This window comes from Zingiber officinale, chromosome 5B (assembly GCF_018446385.1).
Source record: "Zingiber officinale cultivar Zhangliang chromosome 5B, Zo_v1.1, whole genome shotgun sequence".
Taxonomy (NCBI): domain Eukaryota; kingdom Viridiplantae; phylum Streptophyta; class Magnoliopsida; order Zingiberales; family Zingiberaceae; genus Zingiber; species Zingiber officinale.
This window is the reverse complement of record NC_055995.1, coordinates 18,439,038-18,456,314: the sequence shown is the minus strand read 5'-3', so window position 1 is coordinate 18,456,314 and position 17,277 is coordinate 18,439,038. Positions and strand designations below refer to the sequence as shown.

General features: G+C 34.8%; 2 protein-coding genes across 2 annotated transcripts; both read right to left on the bottom strand.

Moving 5' to 3' along the window:
- LOC121987267 (argininosuccinate synthase, chloroplastic-like) lies at window positions 1-682 on the bottom strand. The gene has a single exon (XM_042541147.1). The coding sequence runs from the start codon at window positions 665-667 to the stop codon at window positions 239-241; it is 429 nt and encodes a 142-aa protein (XP_042397081.1). The 5' UTR covers window positions 668-682; the 3' UTR covers window positions 1-238.
- Window positions 683-6,397: 5,715 nt separating this feature from the next.
- Window positions 6,398-17,193, bottom strand: LOC121984190 (adenylate kinase 4-like). The gene is made up of 6 exons (XM_042537010.1): window positions 16,917-17,193; window positions 9,353-9,498; window positions 9,146-9,265; window positions 8,861-9,028; window positions 7,575-7,664; window positions 6,398-6,739 (listed from the first exon to the last, which is right to left on the bottom strand). The coding sequence occupies exons 1-6, from the start codon at window positions 17,029-17,031 to the stop codon at window positions 6,641-6,643; spliced, it is 738 nt and encodes a 245-aa protein (XP_042392944.1). The 5' UTR covers window positions 17,032-17,193; the 3' UTR covers window positions 6,398-6,640.
- Between the last annotated feature and the right edge of the window lie 84 nt (window positions 17,194-17,277).

The window sequence follows — 17,277 nt, the reverse complement described above, 5'->3', positions numbered from 1 at the left end:
TAATAGTTCAACTATACTCGCTGCATCAAAGATTTTTCTTAAACATCAAACAAAGAGTTCACAAACTGCTTCGATAGAGTCGGCACAGGAATGAAACAAACGATTAAACCATAACTTATCATAATCTGCCTTCAGGCTATCACTTAGGAGATTGCAAACACACTGCCACATCCAAACTGTTTGAGCATTTGAATATTTGATGAACTGCTATTTGCTACCAACAGAGGAGATAAAAACATCATAGGCCCTTCTCGAGCATTGCCCGCACCCTAGTAGGAAGTCCATAGAGACGAATGAACCCAGCAGCATCTGCCTGGTTGTAGATTGCTCCAGTCTCAAAAGAAGAGATGTCCTCCCTGTACAAGCTATGCGGGCTTGTCCGCGATGTAACAGTGACACATCCCTTGTACAGCTTGAGCGTGACAGATCCAGTTGTGGTCTCTGTGATCCTCTCCATGAAGGCGTCCATGGCATAGCGGAGAGGGTCGAACCAACGGCCAGCGTACACCAGTTCAGCGTACTTGAGTGCTAGCAAGTCCTTCATCTGAATGGTTTCCCTGTCTAGAGTCAAGGATTCAAGCTCGCGAGCAGCTGCCCAAAGGATTGTTCCGCCAGGGGTTTCATAGACACCCCTGGACTTCATGCCAACTAGGCGATTCTCGACCATGTCTATTCGTCCGATGCCATGTCTTATCTAGAAGAAAGCACCGAGCAATTCTCTCTGTGCACACCAAATAGAGAGTAAAGGGGAATGTTAGAGCGAGAACCAGGAAAGGTGTCCTTAGCACAAACACTCTGATGCTCAAGTCAGAATAGTAGCCGAGCTCAAAGTGGAGAAGCAGATGAACAGTAGATGCATGCGTGTAATGTAAAATGTTTCATCGTCCAAGGCCAAGGAAGAGGACCCTCTTTTTATACCACCTCTCATAACCTCCCGAATAATGAGACGGTAGAGAATGTTTAATATCAGAATATGTCAGGTAATGAAAGATATACAGTCATCCTCTGAAGAAGTTTACGTTACATGTATATGAACTGTCTTTTATAACCTCTACAATAATGAGGAGGCTGAGAATGCTCGATATCAAGTAATGGAAGATATACAACCACCCTTATAAGAAGGTTTTGTTGCATGTATATGTCAGAGTATAGGAATATTTCCAATGGGTAGCTATTATTCTTTAACAAATTGTTGCGATTTCTTGACAATACTATGCCCTGAAGGTAGTCCAACTGACCCTATGCCCGATCAGCTGTATGATGAGAGACTTACACATGAGAAGTGGGAACTAAGCCCCAAAGGTCCAATCGGCTTCATGGTCAACCGACCGTAGGCTAAGTGTCTTTCCACTGAGAAATGGGGAGCTATGCCTCGTAAATTCAACCGACTCTTGGGCCAACCAGGTATATAGTGAGAGTTGTATTGTAAAAGTGGGGAGATGGGTTCTGTATGCCCGACCAACACTGGGGCTGACCAGGTTTATTTTGTGTATCTTGGCATTGAAAAGTGGAGTGCTAAATCCCTTAGTCCGACCTGCTATAGGGTTGACCAACTTCATACTGAATGCCTTAGCACTGAGAAGTGGAGAGCTGAGCCCCAGTGAGAGTAACTCGTTCAACAACATCTACTTTGACTTTGATTGCCACCTCACATTGACTTTGACTGTTATATCATCCTGACTATTGATCCCGCATTACCTCTAGATTTGCTCACAATCTCTATAAACTTACTTCACATGTCATCCTTCAACCCTTACAAGTCAACCTCTCTTTGAGCCACCTCAAAATACACTTCACATTAGACCTCTAATACCTCAAATGCATTAAACTCTTTAAAAAATATAGATCCGATATATTAACGGTCCTCCTAGTGCCAGTCCCGTGGATATGGAGGGAGGTACATGCAGGTACACAGGCATCAAATGCATGGTAGGATAAATCCCAGGTCGTCAGTTCCTGAGAATCGACCTCTAACCATTACACTAAAGATGTCATACGTCCACCGTCTGTACTATATTCTGGGGAGCTTCTCCTTCATCTTACCTTATCCTCTATGCCCATTTTAGACCACACTTTACTTTATTGTTTCAGTGCCTTAGATGCACTAAGTTTTATTTGTTATTAATTTTGTCATCTTTCTCCCTTCAAACCAAACTTAAGTTTTGATGCATTAAGTTTTTGGTTAAACTGGACTAAGTGATAAATACATTATCTAATTTTTAAAAATCATGTCAAAAATTCTAAATAAGGATAAAATTATTTAAGATTTATTTGACACGTAAAGTTTTGGCAAGATACATTTAGGTATGTTTGGTTCAAAATTATTATATATAAATTTAGTTATGTGATTATTAGATAATTACATAATCTACCTGATTATTAGGTATCACATGACTAAAATTATGAAGAATAAAATATAACTTAATATATTATTTAGTTCAACCTAGGAAATGTAATAAAAATTTATTTATTTAGAGATTTTAATATATATCCAAATTTAATATTTTACTATATTACCTTTTATTACAAAACCAACAATACATATTATTATTTTTTTACCTTTACATTTTGTTTAGTATTTTTTTTTTAACTTTCCTCTATATATATATTTCAAAAACACAATTTTATTTTTTTAAATAAAATATTACATATTTTTTATTTAGTTTTTAAAATTTAAAATAAAATTTTTGTTATAAAATTTTAAGGGTATTTTTATCCCAACGTATCAATATCGGAGAATATTTTTGGTCAAAAAATTTTGTTAACCCTGAATCAAGAAAACCCTCACTTTTCTAAGGTTTTTCAATTCTAGGTTACATGTCCCTTTTGCTGACATATTGGTCATATATCATTACTTTAGAATTATCGATTACCTAAATCAAATAAGATTTTCGTAGATAATCCTGAATAGATAACTAAAATTATCAAAGATAATGCTCAACTAAATGTACCAAAATAAAACTTAATTGAAAGTTAAAATATATTATAAAATATTGAAAACCATATTCAGGGTCCTAAACTATCATAAAAAACATTATTTTTAATAAAATTGCTTAATTCCCAACTAATCTTTTTTAATTTTCCTTTTTTGCCTTGAGTTTTAGGGGAGCTAGAAATTGGCATTAGTGATTTTAGTGGGATAATGATCCCTTTAAAGAACTCCCTTGATTTCAAAGACCTTTAAATGTTATATTTTATGCGTTAATTCTAAATTAAAAGTGACATAATAGTCATCTTTTATATATCATAATATCAGAGTATGAATTGTTAAAGAAAATAATATAAAAGAAATAAAATATATGAAATGAATATGTAAAATCATTTTAAAATAAAATATTATTTAATGTGCAAGAATAATTAAATGTGCCTCTAAAAAATGACACAATTAGAAAAATAATTCAATAAAATTTATAATAGAATTCTATAAAATTTCCACTGGAGCTGTAAAACTAACTCTCTATGTGAGTTATACAAATTGACTCTAAACTGCTTTGTAATTTGTGTGTTAATTGAAATAATAGTTTATAAGTTAAAATATTTTAGAATTAATAAAAAATAATCTTTAATATTAATCATTTTTTTTTCATAGTCTGTGTGTTGAATCAAATTCATTAATGGACAACGGACAGTGCAAAATTTAAAAGGCAGATCCAAAAATATTTATATTATTTAAATAATAAATACTACTTAATTAATTTAAATAAACTTGGACAAATTTGAATTAAAGAATAAAATGATGTTCGATGTTTTGACCAAAAATATGGCAAATTTCAATTTAAATATTCCTAAGAATGAGAATTTTATCGTCTTATAAAATAACATAAATATCCTCGTGTACTCACTTCTGAATATGCATGCTTCTGACCCTTGTATCTCCGCCTAAATCTGGATTCGGGTTATGTTATAATAACTACGTTACGAGTCATGGTAATGGTTAAATAGGTATAACAGCTATGTCACAACTGTTACCATTATATACAATAATTATTATAATTATAACAATTACGATTTCATATCTATTCCATCATAAAAAATATTTTTTAGATAAATTATTCAAAACCTTTAAAAAAGAAAAATTTAAACGATTTTTTGTAAGTATGAAATCATATCTTTACATCTTCTACCGCATAATCAATGGTATATCTTTGAATAAACTTCAATTGAATATATTATGTGTATCATAATTCAACAACAATTAAGTCTTTTCCCACTAGGTGAGGTCGGCTGTATGAATCCTTTTACGCCATTGAACTCTCTCTCTTATTATATCATTATCTATATTTAAATAAATTTTATCTTGTTTTATTGTTGCTAACCAAGTCTTTTTTTGTCTTCCTCTTCCTCGTTTGATGTGCATGTTTATCATAGTTTCACATTGCCTAACTGGAGCATTTATTGATCGTCTAAGTACATGTCGGTACCATCTTAAACGTGTCTCTCGGAGTTTTTCCTTAATAGATGTAACTCTGACTTTCTCTCTAATGCTCTCATTTTTTATTTTGTCCATCCTCGTATGTCCACACATCCACCTTAACATCCTTATCTCTGCAACTCTCATCTTCTGCTCATGTGCTCGAGTCATAGTCCAACATTTAGCTCCATATAACATAGCAGGTCTAATTGTAGTTTTATAGAACTTACCTTTAAGTTTAAGGGGTACTTTACGGTCACATAAAACACTTGATGCTCCTCTCCATTTCACCCATCTTGCTTATATTCTATGTAAGACATCTCTCTCAATCCCTTCATAGTTTTACAAAAATGATCCTAAATATTTAAATCTCTCGGTTCCGTGCAACTCGTCCTTTCCTATCTTAATAATTGTCTCATTACTTCTAATATTGTTAAATTTAAATTCTATATATTCTGCCTTTAATGTACTAAGCTTAAAACCTTTCCCTTCTAATGTTTCCTGCCAAGATTCTAGTTTAGCATTTACTCCTTCATGTGTTTCATCTACCCTAAATAATATCATCTACAAACAACATACACCACGGTACTGTGTCTTGAATGTGCGTAGTGAGTTTGTCCATAATTAGTGTAAAAAGATAAGGACTTAGAGCTACTCCTTGATGTAACCCTATCTTTATTGGAAATACTTCAGTTACTCCGCCTGAAGTCTTTATTCTGGTCGTTACATCGTCGTACATATCCTTAATTAGTTCAATATATATTACGTTAACACCTCTCTTTTCTAGAATTCTCCATATAATTTCTCTTGGGACTCTATCATAAGTTTTTTCTAAGTCAATGAATATCATGTGTAGATCTTGTTTTTGCTCTCGATATTTTTCAATTAATTATCTAAGAAGATGTATAGCTTATGTTGTCGATCTTCCAGGTATGAACCCAAATTGATTTTATAGTATGACTCATTAGTTTAATACCCCTATAGTTTACACAATTTTGTACGTCTCTCTTATTCTTATATAAGGGAACTAGAGTATTTATCCTCCATTGATCAGGTATTTTTTTCACTTTCAATATCATGTTAAATAATTTTGTAAGTCATTCAATACCTTGTTTCGCTAAACACTTCCATACTTCTATCAGAATACCATCTGGTCCAACGATTTTTCCATTGTATATTTTATTTAAAATTTATTTATTTCTGAAATTTGAATTATATGATAAAAATTTGAATTCTATGATAAATTTATCACCTAAACCTTCATTTCTATGCTCATTTACCGTTCTTTTATGTCTCATAATTCAACCAAGTCAAAAATTACAATCACTTAAAATTTAAATTTTAAACTACGAGAAATCGTAACGTTTGACTCAGATTGAATAACAAAATACACAATATAGTAAATCTATAATAAATTATTAGATGAAACTCATAATAATCTAATTTAAAAGTAAAAAAAATATTGTTTAAATCTTTTTAAAAAACTTCAAATAATTTTAAATTTTTATTTTATTTTTCTATATTATAGTAACTAGGATCAACACGTTCAACTAGTTCAGAATTTAAACAGAAAATAAATGTCCCAGAAACAAATACTGTATCAAAAGATATTTAGATAAATTATACATGAGTGGACACCCTTTTGATTAAAAATCAAAGTGTCTTCTGAATGATTCAGAAAATAATGAGCGTGGGCACCCTTTTGATTAAATCCCTTTCGATTAAAAATCAAAGTGTCTTCTGAATGATTCGGAAAATAGGGAGCGCTCTTTTAAATGAGGTGCAAAAATATAATCCATATGGGTGACTTATTTTTTTTTTTGCCTCATCTGATGTCCAACTCACTGAGCATCGCATTAAAAGATTAAATATTGCAAGATTTTTGACCATATACCTCAGTTATGAACAAAGCAATTTACCAAGTTATTTTCATTTCAAACAATCTAGAGAAACACAAGGAAAGATGATAGCATAACGAGATAAGGCTTTAAACTTTGAAAGGAAACTACTAGGGTTGCAGTAACTTGAAGCTGAAATCTCCAATAAAAAATACAACAGAACTCTTCGTTTCTAATCGTTTATTTCGATGCAACTGCAAATGTTTTGGCCGAATATGAGAATAACATATTCAGAAAGTTTTAATCGAGTCATGGGAAAAGGGAAAACAAAAAAAATCTGAATGATCAAAGGAGCATTGAAGTTAAACAGAGAACAGTGAGAGGATTTCTCTCAGGAAAGAACCTTCTGCACTTCGATAGTGACTTCTTTGGGGGACTTCTCAGCATGAAGTTGAGCGACAATGCTCTTTTTTCTGTAGTAATCAATAACCTGGAAATGCATAAAAATATTTCAGATCAGCAAACAAAATTGTCTATTGAGATCACAAGGAAGGTCCTCAAATTGTTTTTTATAGAACAGACGATATAGTGAGTTTAGGAACATGAATAGTAGTGAGTCATGAATTATAAATTTTAGCTAAAATATTATAGAATTGGCTAAAAATGGTTTCTTTCTCACTTAAAATAACTTGTTGCATCCTATACCTTATATAATAAGGAGACATCTCATTTAATAACATGTGATCAAGCACATTAATTACGATTCAGTTTGTAAATTGAAATTAAACTTACAAAAAAATATATATAGTATGGTCATCGTGGTTTTAAACATTGTCAAACAGAATAAAAAGAGGAAGAATCATGTAACAATGAAATCTATATAGAATTTGCATAGAAATTGACTGGTAACTACAATGGTAAAAAATTTGTTTAAGCAGAGGCTCAATCAATGCATTCATTTTTCCATTCATTTGGCTCCATGAGAAGATACCTCAACTGGACAATCAGACAACTCAGATGGAATATATGAATAGAAAAATGCTTGCAAACGACTACTGAGTGATGACTAGAAAGAGGAGGATGCGGAGTATAAATGGGTTCGATGTTGGCAAATAAGAATGTTCTACTTTAAGAGAAAATGAATCTTCATACCTACACTAAGACAAGCACATGTGCACAAGAAAGTAGGCAAACATGTAAATAGAAGCCGAACTGAATGACTTCAAGATGCAAATGTGTGAACTCCTGTAGTCCCTTAAGTTACATGAACAGTGTAAAAAAATTCTAGAATCAAGATATTTTAATGAAAAAGGGAGAAACCATACAGGTTCAGTTTGCCTATGAAAAGATTCAAGCCTTGACTTGAGGACTTCAGCTGTGTCATCCTTCCTCTGGATCAAGTGTTCTCCAGATACCTTCAAAGAAAAACAATAAGAAAAAAAAAACATGACAGAAACCAAATTAATAAGTTACTCTGTAATGAAATAGTGAGACATTTTAAGATGTGAGACCACAACTTTAAACATTAAAATGCAGTGGTGGGAAAGAATATAATGAATAACAAAGAAAATATAATCAAGTGAAATTCTAAAGCAGGATTAAGGCTGCTACAATGATATATCAACAAGTCTGCTAGTATCCATGTTCAGAATGTTTAAAAGAAAAAGTAATTTTTTTTTCTATAAAGAAACAGGTAAAAAATTCTCAGAAAGGAATAATGTACACAATGAGCAGCATTAAGTTCATCAAGACAATCACTTTAAGATGAGAGGGACCAAGGGATTTCTGCATATAGAACTCTGACATGACAACCAGCATATAATCTGCATCCCACAAACTAAAAAATCATTACTGCTAAGACAATAGAGTCAAATGACGGCCAACTTTGAGAAATTTGAGTCATCATATTACTAGGGTCAAGAATTTCAGGAACCAGTTTTAGTTGCCATAAAGAATGCTTGAATATCCAGGACATTCATCATTAGAACAAACTAATGGTGATGTTCCTCTTTGCTGGTTGCACAGTCCAAAATGGTTCATTCGGCAATGTTTAACCTCTGAATTCCCTGCAAGCTTTTAGTGTAGAAGTGGTAACATCTGATTTGGAACTTTCTTAAAAATATAAGAGAAAACACCATGTGCCTGATCACTAGCAATGTGGCGGGCCACAAGTGAGAAGTTCAATAAGAACTAGAAGCATGGATTAGACTAGAGGATCGAATACAATGATTGGATCCACTAGATGTGGTCATGCTAAGTGGAAGAATTGGATTGATTAGTACAAATATCCAAACAATGTAAAAAGAAGTAATCTTCTTCATAGAATTAATGTTTAAAAGAATTAAAGTAAATCTAAAAGAATGAGAGATATATGTCACACACTCTATCAGGGTGCTCAAATATAACTCTATACTGAAAAGAATGACTTAAAACCTCTGAAAAGATATTAAAGGGTTCCATTGGACTTCTATGGCTTCACGCTAATAAATTTGGCCAAAATTCCACGAAATTAAGAAACAGGAAAAAATAATACGGAACATAGTCTTGTAGCAGAACTAAATAAGTATATTGTGGTTGAGCAAAACTATAGAGTAATGAACCATTTGCTTACATCATCGACACCAGGAACCTTTGGAGGATTAAACTTTGTATGATAAGTCCTGCCACTAGATGGATGAATCCAACGCCCAGTGATTCTTTCCTCCAAAATGGCATCATCAATTGCAAAGTTGAGCACCTTGTCAATCTTGGTACCTTGCTTTGCTAGCATATCATCAAGCTGCAGAAAGACATGGCAGGTTGAAATGGGAAGAATAAAAGTGGAAAAAGTGAAAAACAGTGCAAATTTCTCTACAGATAATAAATCCAGAACTGCAGACGAACAAGGAAAAATTACCTTTTCTGCTTGAACTACTGTCCTTGGGAATCCGTCAAGAATGAAACCTTTCTGGCATGATGGCCTTTTTATAGCCTCATCAATTATCCCAACGACCAAGTCATCAGAAACAAGATCTCCCTAGTTTACGAAGAGCCAATGATTCAATAAGTAACAAGAATAACCAACCTTTAATCATGCCAAATTTTTATAACAAAAGAGGAATACCTTATCCATAGCTTCTTTAGCTTTAATACCTAAAGGGGTCTTAGCAGCCACAGCAGCTCTCAACATGTCACCAGTTGCCAAATGACACAAGCAATATTCATCCTTAATAATAGGAGATTGGGTACCCTTTCCGGAACCCGGTGGACCTGCATGTTAAAATGCCATGAAGATAATCAGCAACTCAATCTTGTTTATATCCATAAAGAAAGTTCAGGTTTAGCATTATGTCAAGCAGTTCCAATAATTATTAACTATGATTACAAGTGCAAATAGAAACCTGACAACAAACAACAAGAAGAAAAACAACCGAGCCTGGTAGGGTTAGCTAGCAAATAGAAACCTGACATGTTAAAAAAAATAGAGGAAGAAAAATACAACAAAATAATCACAATAATATGTCCATAACATTTCAGGAGGATATTCAACAACGAAAGGAAGAAGGCAGAAGGCAGAATGTGGAATATTATTATAACATTCAAAATAACAACACAAGAGCATCTATCAATAGATTCAGTAAACCCTGTGATGCAGCACAAGAAGAGAGATTTAGTGTCGGAAGGATTGTGGAGCAGGAATCTGAAATTAGGTGGAAAAGTAGTGTAGAAAGATTGTAAAAATTTTGATATCACATCTATGGGTTCCTAGGCATCACACAGAGATTGCATCAAACAAGCTAAGGAAAAACAAAACTCAACTGCTATTCCATATTCCAGCATTCCAGCAACATACATATTTATACTAGTAGATGGACTCAGTAATGATAAAGCACTCATAAAGACTAGAAACATAAAGGACTTATAGGATGCTGCAATTTTGGAAATAAAAACACACTGGAATTGCTGGAAAATTATAGTTGATTTTTGACTTTCAAACTTTCACTTCAACCCTTTAGAATTGTTGAACTTTATATCATTTCCAAAATAGGGTCATCATTTTACAAAGTATGCTCAATTAAAAGTTGAACTTTGAAATCTTTATTTCTGCCGTAAAAAGTAAGTTATATGTTGTCAAGTCAATTTAGCTTTATCTATTGAGTAAAATACTACTGTTGTAGGTTAACATTCACAAAAATTAACAGTAAAAGTCAGTTGCTTACGTTCCAAGTTGAGTAAGCAACTGGATAGTTGTTAGAGATAATTCTAAATCACAAAGGTAAGCAGAAGAAGAAATAAATGAAATAAGAGCGACATCAAAACAAAAGTACGACCAGCAAAGCCACAGAAACATTATTGAGGTCACAAACCAAAACATGCCCCAGTTAGAGACTATAAATTTAATCATCTTACCTAGTAAATAATCTCACACATTCATCTTTGCACTTACATGTGAGCTTAATTTTTAATACATGTTTCTTAATTGTTCAACACATAATTCATAAAGTATGGTAGATTGCAATACAATTTTATAAAATTTCCCTCACATGACAATTATACAAGACTAATAGTTCTTCTCAATTCAGTCATTCATTCGTATCTGATTAATGGCATTTCTATGAATATCTCTAATGAGGAAAATCAGCCCTTAACTGAAATGTTTCGTGGAGATTAAATAATCAACCTAAACAGACCTAGAAAGCATTGAAGGTCTAAGAATTATCCACATGATACGGCTGCTACACCATTCTTAACCTTACAACCATTTATGGGATTCCAACCTCCCCTTCTTGACAAGGTTAGCAACTTTTTTGTTCTTCTCATCTAGCAAGAGTTTATCTAAGGGCCAAGTCACGCATAACATAGGAACAACTATGCATCTGATAATGATGGAAGACACATAAGATCCATGAAAATGACAAGTATGATAGGAACCCAAGGCCTATCGCGTGGGAAAATCGAAGGAAAGAAAATGAAAAAGGGGATAGGGTGATCACTTAGAGGGGATCAGCCTCCAACAATCAAGTGAAATTGATTAACCAAAAAGAAAATTACTTGTCTTCCAAACTTACATAATGTGTCTTTAAATAGGCACCTAAACTACCTTTTCAAAAGAAAACGTCTAAAAGAAAAATAAAATAAAAATACATTTTCAAGAGAAAAGGTCTAGCTTATCTAAAACTTATCTTAGAAAAAGGAAAAGTAGGAATGACAACGGGGTGGGTATGGGGCGAGTTCAGGCCGAGTTTGGCCAATCCCAGAACTCGCCATGCTAGAAAAAATAAACCCTAATCCGGATCCACCCCGCCTAATTTTTCAACCCGCCCACCTCGACCCACTCAAAACTCGGCGAGTCCATAGCAGGTTGGACCCGCCAACCCGTTAAGCTTAAAAAAAATACAATTCAACAATAAGTTATTATTATTGTATATTTTATAATATAAATATAAAGCATACATAAACATATATATACGGGGTGGATTCATTGAAACCCGTAACTTGCCCCGAACCCGCTTCTAAATCAGGTCAACGGGTTTAGACCCGCCCTGTAACCCATTTTGACTGGTTTAAACCCGCCCCGAGCGGGACGAGTTTAATATGGGGTCGGGTTTAAACTCGATCCATTGCCATCCCTAAGGAAAAGGTCTAAAACTTATCTTTAGAAAAGGAAATAAAGTTAAAAGATTTATTTGAATAGATCCATTAAAGGATCCTATCATTCCACCGCCCTTCAAAACAACCTTGTCCTCAAGGTTGCTTAGCAATAAACTCTGGAAATTTTCCTTGAATTGTATCATATAACTCCCATGTTGCATCATCGATACATAAGTTGTCCCACTGAATTAATAGTTCAACTGTCGCTTGATTGTTCTTCTTTACAAGTCTCCTTTCTAGAATAGCATAAGGTTGAAACTTAACTTTACCATCTGAATTCACTTCAGGAAGGTGTTGTTGAGGAGCAAATTTGTCACCTAATTTCTTTTTTAGACAAGACACATGAAATACAGGGTGTATTTTAGAATCTTGTGGAAGTTTCAAGCGATAAGCAATCAGTCCAATATGCTCTATCACTTTATAAGGGCCATAAAATTTCGGTGACAACTTCATGGAGGTTGAAGGACGAATTGAAACTTGTTTGTATGGTTGAAGTCATAGAAAAACCCAATCTCCTATTGCAAATTCTCTTTCCGAAGGATGTTTGTCGGCCAATTGCTTCATTCTTGCTTGTGAATATTTGGTCTCTTGTGCATAGGCTTTAGTCGACTTGATGCACATTTGTTGATCCACGTGTGTATGAGCTAACTGAGGGTGGTATACATCCATAAACGACCTCAAATGGGGTAATCTTAGCAGCTGAGTGGTAGGTCGTATTGTACCACCATTTTGCCCATGAAAGCTAACGAACCCACTCCTTGGATTTATCACTAGTTAAGCAACGTAAATAATTCTTTAAACATCGATTAACCTCCTCTATTTGTCCATCTGACTGTGGGTGGTAGGATGTGCTAAAATTAAGTTTAGTGTCTTACAATTGGAATGATTCTCTCCAAAATTTACTTGTGAATACCGGATCCCTGTGACAATAGATCTTGGTAGCCCATGTAGTTTGATTATATGGTCAACAAATGCTTGAGCAACATGAGCAACTATATAAGGATGTGATAATGAACAAAAATGGGTATATTTTATGAGATGATCAATGACCACCATGATAGTGGTTTGTCCTTGTGAAGTGGGTAACCCATCTATGAAATCCATGGAAATGTCAACCCATATTTGTTTAGGTATGGGAAGGGGTTGAAGAAGACCTAGTCTTGCTACATTTTCTCCTTTGTTTCTTTAACATATATCACATTCAGCAACAAAGTTTTTAATATCTTTCTTCATTCCTTTCCAATAGAAAGCTCTTGAAATCCGTTTATACGTGCGTAGGAAGCCAGAATGCCCTGCAATTGGTGAAGACTGAAATTCCTCCAATATTACTCCTTTTTCAACTGAGTTTATTGCAAGGAAGATTCTGTTTTTATATTGTAAAATTTCTCCATCCCAATAATAGTGGAGTTTTGGCGATGAATTTTATAATATGTTTGGATGAGAGCCTGTGCCACTAAATTTTCCTTTAGCTCTAAGTTTTTGCAAGTTACTAAAGATATAGCAACGAACTTTATTTGGTTAGGAAGGAAAGATAAAACATCAGCTACTATATTTTCCATTCCCTTCTTATAAACGATTTCATAATTATATCCCAAAAGCCTCTTAATCCATTTTTGTTGATCCATATTTGAGATACGTTGATCTGAGATGAACTTAAGACTCTTATGGTCAGTTCGTATTTGAAAGCGTCGGCCAAGAAGATAGGGTCTCCATTTTGTAACGACATGTATGATAGCTAACATTTCTTTGTCATAAATAGACATATGTTGATGTAGAAAAGATAATGCCTTGCTAGTAAAAGCTAATGGTTGTCCTTGCATAAGTATTGCTCCGATTCCAACTCCAGATGCATTAGCTTCAATGACAAATTGCTTATTGAAATTAGATAGTGCAAGAACTGGTGTTGTCATCATAGCCTCCTTTAAATTCTAGAATGCCTTTTCTACTTCAGGACACCATCTAAATGCATCTTTCTTTAACAAAGCTATTAGTGGAGCACTAATCTTTCCATACTTTTTTTTACAAATTTACGATAATAGATTGTGAGACCCAGAAAACCACGTAATTCCTTAATATTCTTTGGGGTGGGCCACTCTTTCATAACTAGCACCTTTGAGGGATCAGTAGCTACTCCTTTTTGGCTTACAATATGACTAAGGTATTCCACCTTAGTTGTCCCAAAGCTGCACCTAGATCTTTTCACAAAAAGAGAATGCTCATGCAAAAGAGTGAGTACTTTATAAAGGTGATGCAAATGATCTTCGAACGATGAACTATAAACAAGGATGTCATCAAAGAAAATCAAAACAAACTTACGAAGATGAGGCCTGAAAATATTGTTCATCAAACTTTGGAATGTAGAAGGTGCATTAGTTAAACTGAAAGGCATGACTAAAAATTCATAATGAACATCATGAGTCCGAAAGGCTGTTTTTGGAATGTCTGGCTGATAAATTCTTATCTGATGAAAGCATGAGCAAAGATCCAACTTTGAGAAGAATGAGGAACCTCCTAATTCATCAATGATGGGGATGGGGTACTTGTCTTTCACTGTAATTTTATTGCGTGCCCGGTAATCTACACACATTTGCCAACTTCCGTCTTTCTTTCGGAGAAGAATATGGACTTACACTTGGGTGAACGATACCAGCTTGAAGCATCTCTTGTACAATCTTCTCAATTTCCTCCTTCTGTATGTAAGGGTAGTGATAAGGCCTAACATTTGCTGGTGCACTCCCCGGTATTAGAGGTATACGATAATTATGTGAACGTGATGGAGGAAGTCCCTTTGGCTCAGCAAATATCATAGTTGAATCAGGAGAAGCCATGATTAGAGTAGTGCAAATATCACAGAAAATTTTTTAAAAGAAATGTCTCTAATTCTTAGAGGGGGGGGATGTAATGTACCTTTAGGATGGAGCAATCTTTCTTTAATAATCGGTCTACCTAGTAATTACTGATGATTGATGTGATAGTATCTTGTTTCTTGCCTTTGATGCAAACTTCTTTTCCTTGATCTTGGAAGCGCATTGTTAGTTGAGAGAAATTTCATATTATGTCTTCTAATGTTCTCAACCATTGTGCTCTAAGTACAACATCACATCCATCTAGGGGTAGAAGAAAGAAATTTGTGATTAATTCATAATTTGGTAAGAAAATTTTAATACTATCGCACTTTCTTGGACTTGTAAGTGATCTTCCATCCGCCACCTTAACATCAAATATAAATGCTTGCTCTATTTTTTGTTTAAGCCTTCTTGCCAAGGTTGAGTCTAGAAAATTGTTGGTGCTTCCTGAATCTATAAGTATCATCATTGGTTGTTTTTTAATGAATCTTTTTACCTTCATCGTTTGCAGAGTTTGTAGATTGCCATAGAGTCATCTTGTATTTCGTTGATATTATCTTGTGTTTCACCTTCATCGAAATCATCTTCTTCCTTAGAGTTCTCTATTGATTCAATCATCAGTATCCTCTTTTGCTTGCATTGATGATCACGACATCACTTTTCATCGCAATGCCAACATAATCCCTTTGCCATTCTTTCCTTGATCTCTCTTGTTTTGTCAATCTACGGGGTGTTGAATAATGCGATGTGTTTTTACGAATTACCTCGTTATTTCTTCTTCCTTCCTCATTGATCTTCTCTTCTTGTAGTCGTGCAAAGGATAAGACAACCTTCATGGTGCGGGGTTGATTCATCTTTTACTTCTCGTCGTATATCAAGGCAAAGTCCTTCAATAGAAGTACCTAGTAATTGCTTTTCTGACCAATTATGAGTTTGATTAGAGAGTCACTCGAATCGTCCTTGGTACTCTAGTACGGTTGTAGTCTGTCGAAATTTGGTCAATTCTCCATCAACATTCTCATAACCGGAAGACCAAATCGATTGAGGAGTTCTTATTTGAAATCCTCCCATTTTGGAGGTCCATGGCATGCTTCAAGCTAGTCATACGATTGGATGGCATCGCCTTTAAGGTTTATGGATGCTAGTTCTACCTTTGCATAGTCCGATGTGATGTGGAAGTGAAAATATTTTTCAGCCCTTGAAATCTATCCAATCGAATCGTTGTTCTCCCAGAGAGGAAATTCCACCTTCATACGTAGAAGGTTGTGCTCTCGATCCTCATTTGAATTCGCTCTATGGTCATATTGTCGTTGTCGAGACTACTGATTTGTTCCCCTTTTGATTAGTATGCTTGAGCTGGAATCCACCTCTAAACAACCCTTCAATTCTTGTACTATTGTGACCAATGATGCTATAGTTTTTTCGAGTTTATCCATTCTTGTCTCGTGCTTAGCTTCAAATTCTAGAGCCCATTTGGCGTCAAGTTGAGATCATCCGGTGGTCATGTAGAGTGGATTTTCTTCTCTTGAAGTCGAGTTTAGACCATGCGCTTGTTGGTAGATGCGACTTGAGGTGTTGAAGAAGTTGATGCTTGATACTATAGGGCGATGATGAAGTGAACTTGCTTTGATACCAAGTTGATAGGAACCTGAGGCCTATCGCGTGGAAAAATTGAAGGAAAGAAAATGAAAAGGGGTATAGGGTGATCACTTCGAGGGGGTCGACCTTCAATAATCAAGTGAAATTGATTAACTAAAAAGAAAATTACTTATTTTCCAAAATTACATAGGTCTCTTTAAATAGGCACCTAAACTACCTTTTCAAAAGAAAAGGTCTAAAAGAAAAATAAAATAAAAATACATTTTCAAGAGAAAAGGTCTAACTTATCTAAAACTTATCTTTAGAAAAGAAAATAAAGTTAAAGGATGATCCTATCAAAGTACATCTCAATTCTCATAGAAAATATGCAGCCTTTAGTTTGCATTAGAAAAATAACTAGGTAAGCAAACCTTTTCGACTTTTTTTTTTTGGTAAATACTACGGTGAAATTTTAGCTGCAATTACGAGGGGAGCGAAAACATGCTCAGAAGTCGGATCCCCACGAAAAAAGTGGAAGGCGACTAGCACACTGATTCTAATTCCAAAAGAAACAAAGTTCAAAAAGACGTTTGTTTACGAAGGAGAGACCACCTATGAGGATGAGGCGCTTGTCGGGCTTCGACGCGCATTTCATGCGGCGGAGGAGCTCCGTCATCAGATCCAGCGACGGAACGTCCTCGAGAACCGCTTTGCCGCCGGTCGCCATCTCCGCGATCTCCTCCGTGCTCCTTCTTACGAGCGATCCAGTCTACAGGAGCGACGAGGCGAAGATATCGATCCGGAGCCGGGTATTTTATTAACGCCGTCGAAGATTGGGTTTTCCGTCGAGGGTTTGGCCCTCAAATGTTATCCCGCAGGTTCAACGCTGACTGCCCCCGTCGCTTCTTATCATCACCGCCCATTGAAAGTGAAGTGCTAATGTGATCGTTGGATTAGAATGCTTAGATGCTGC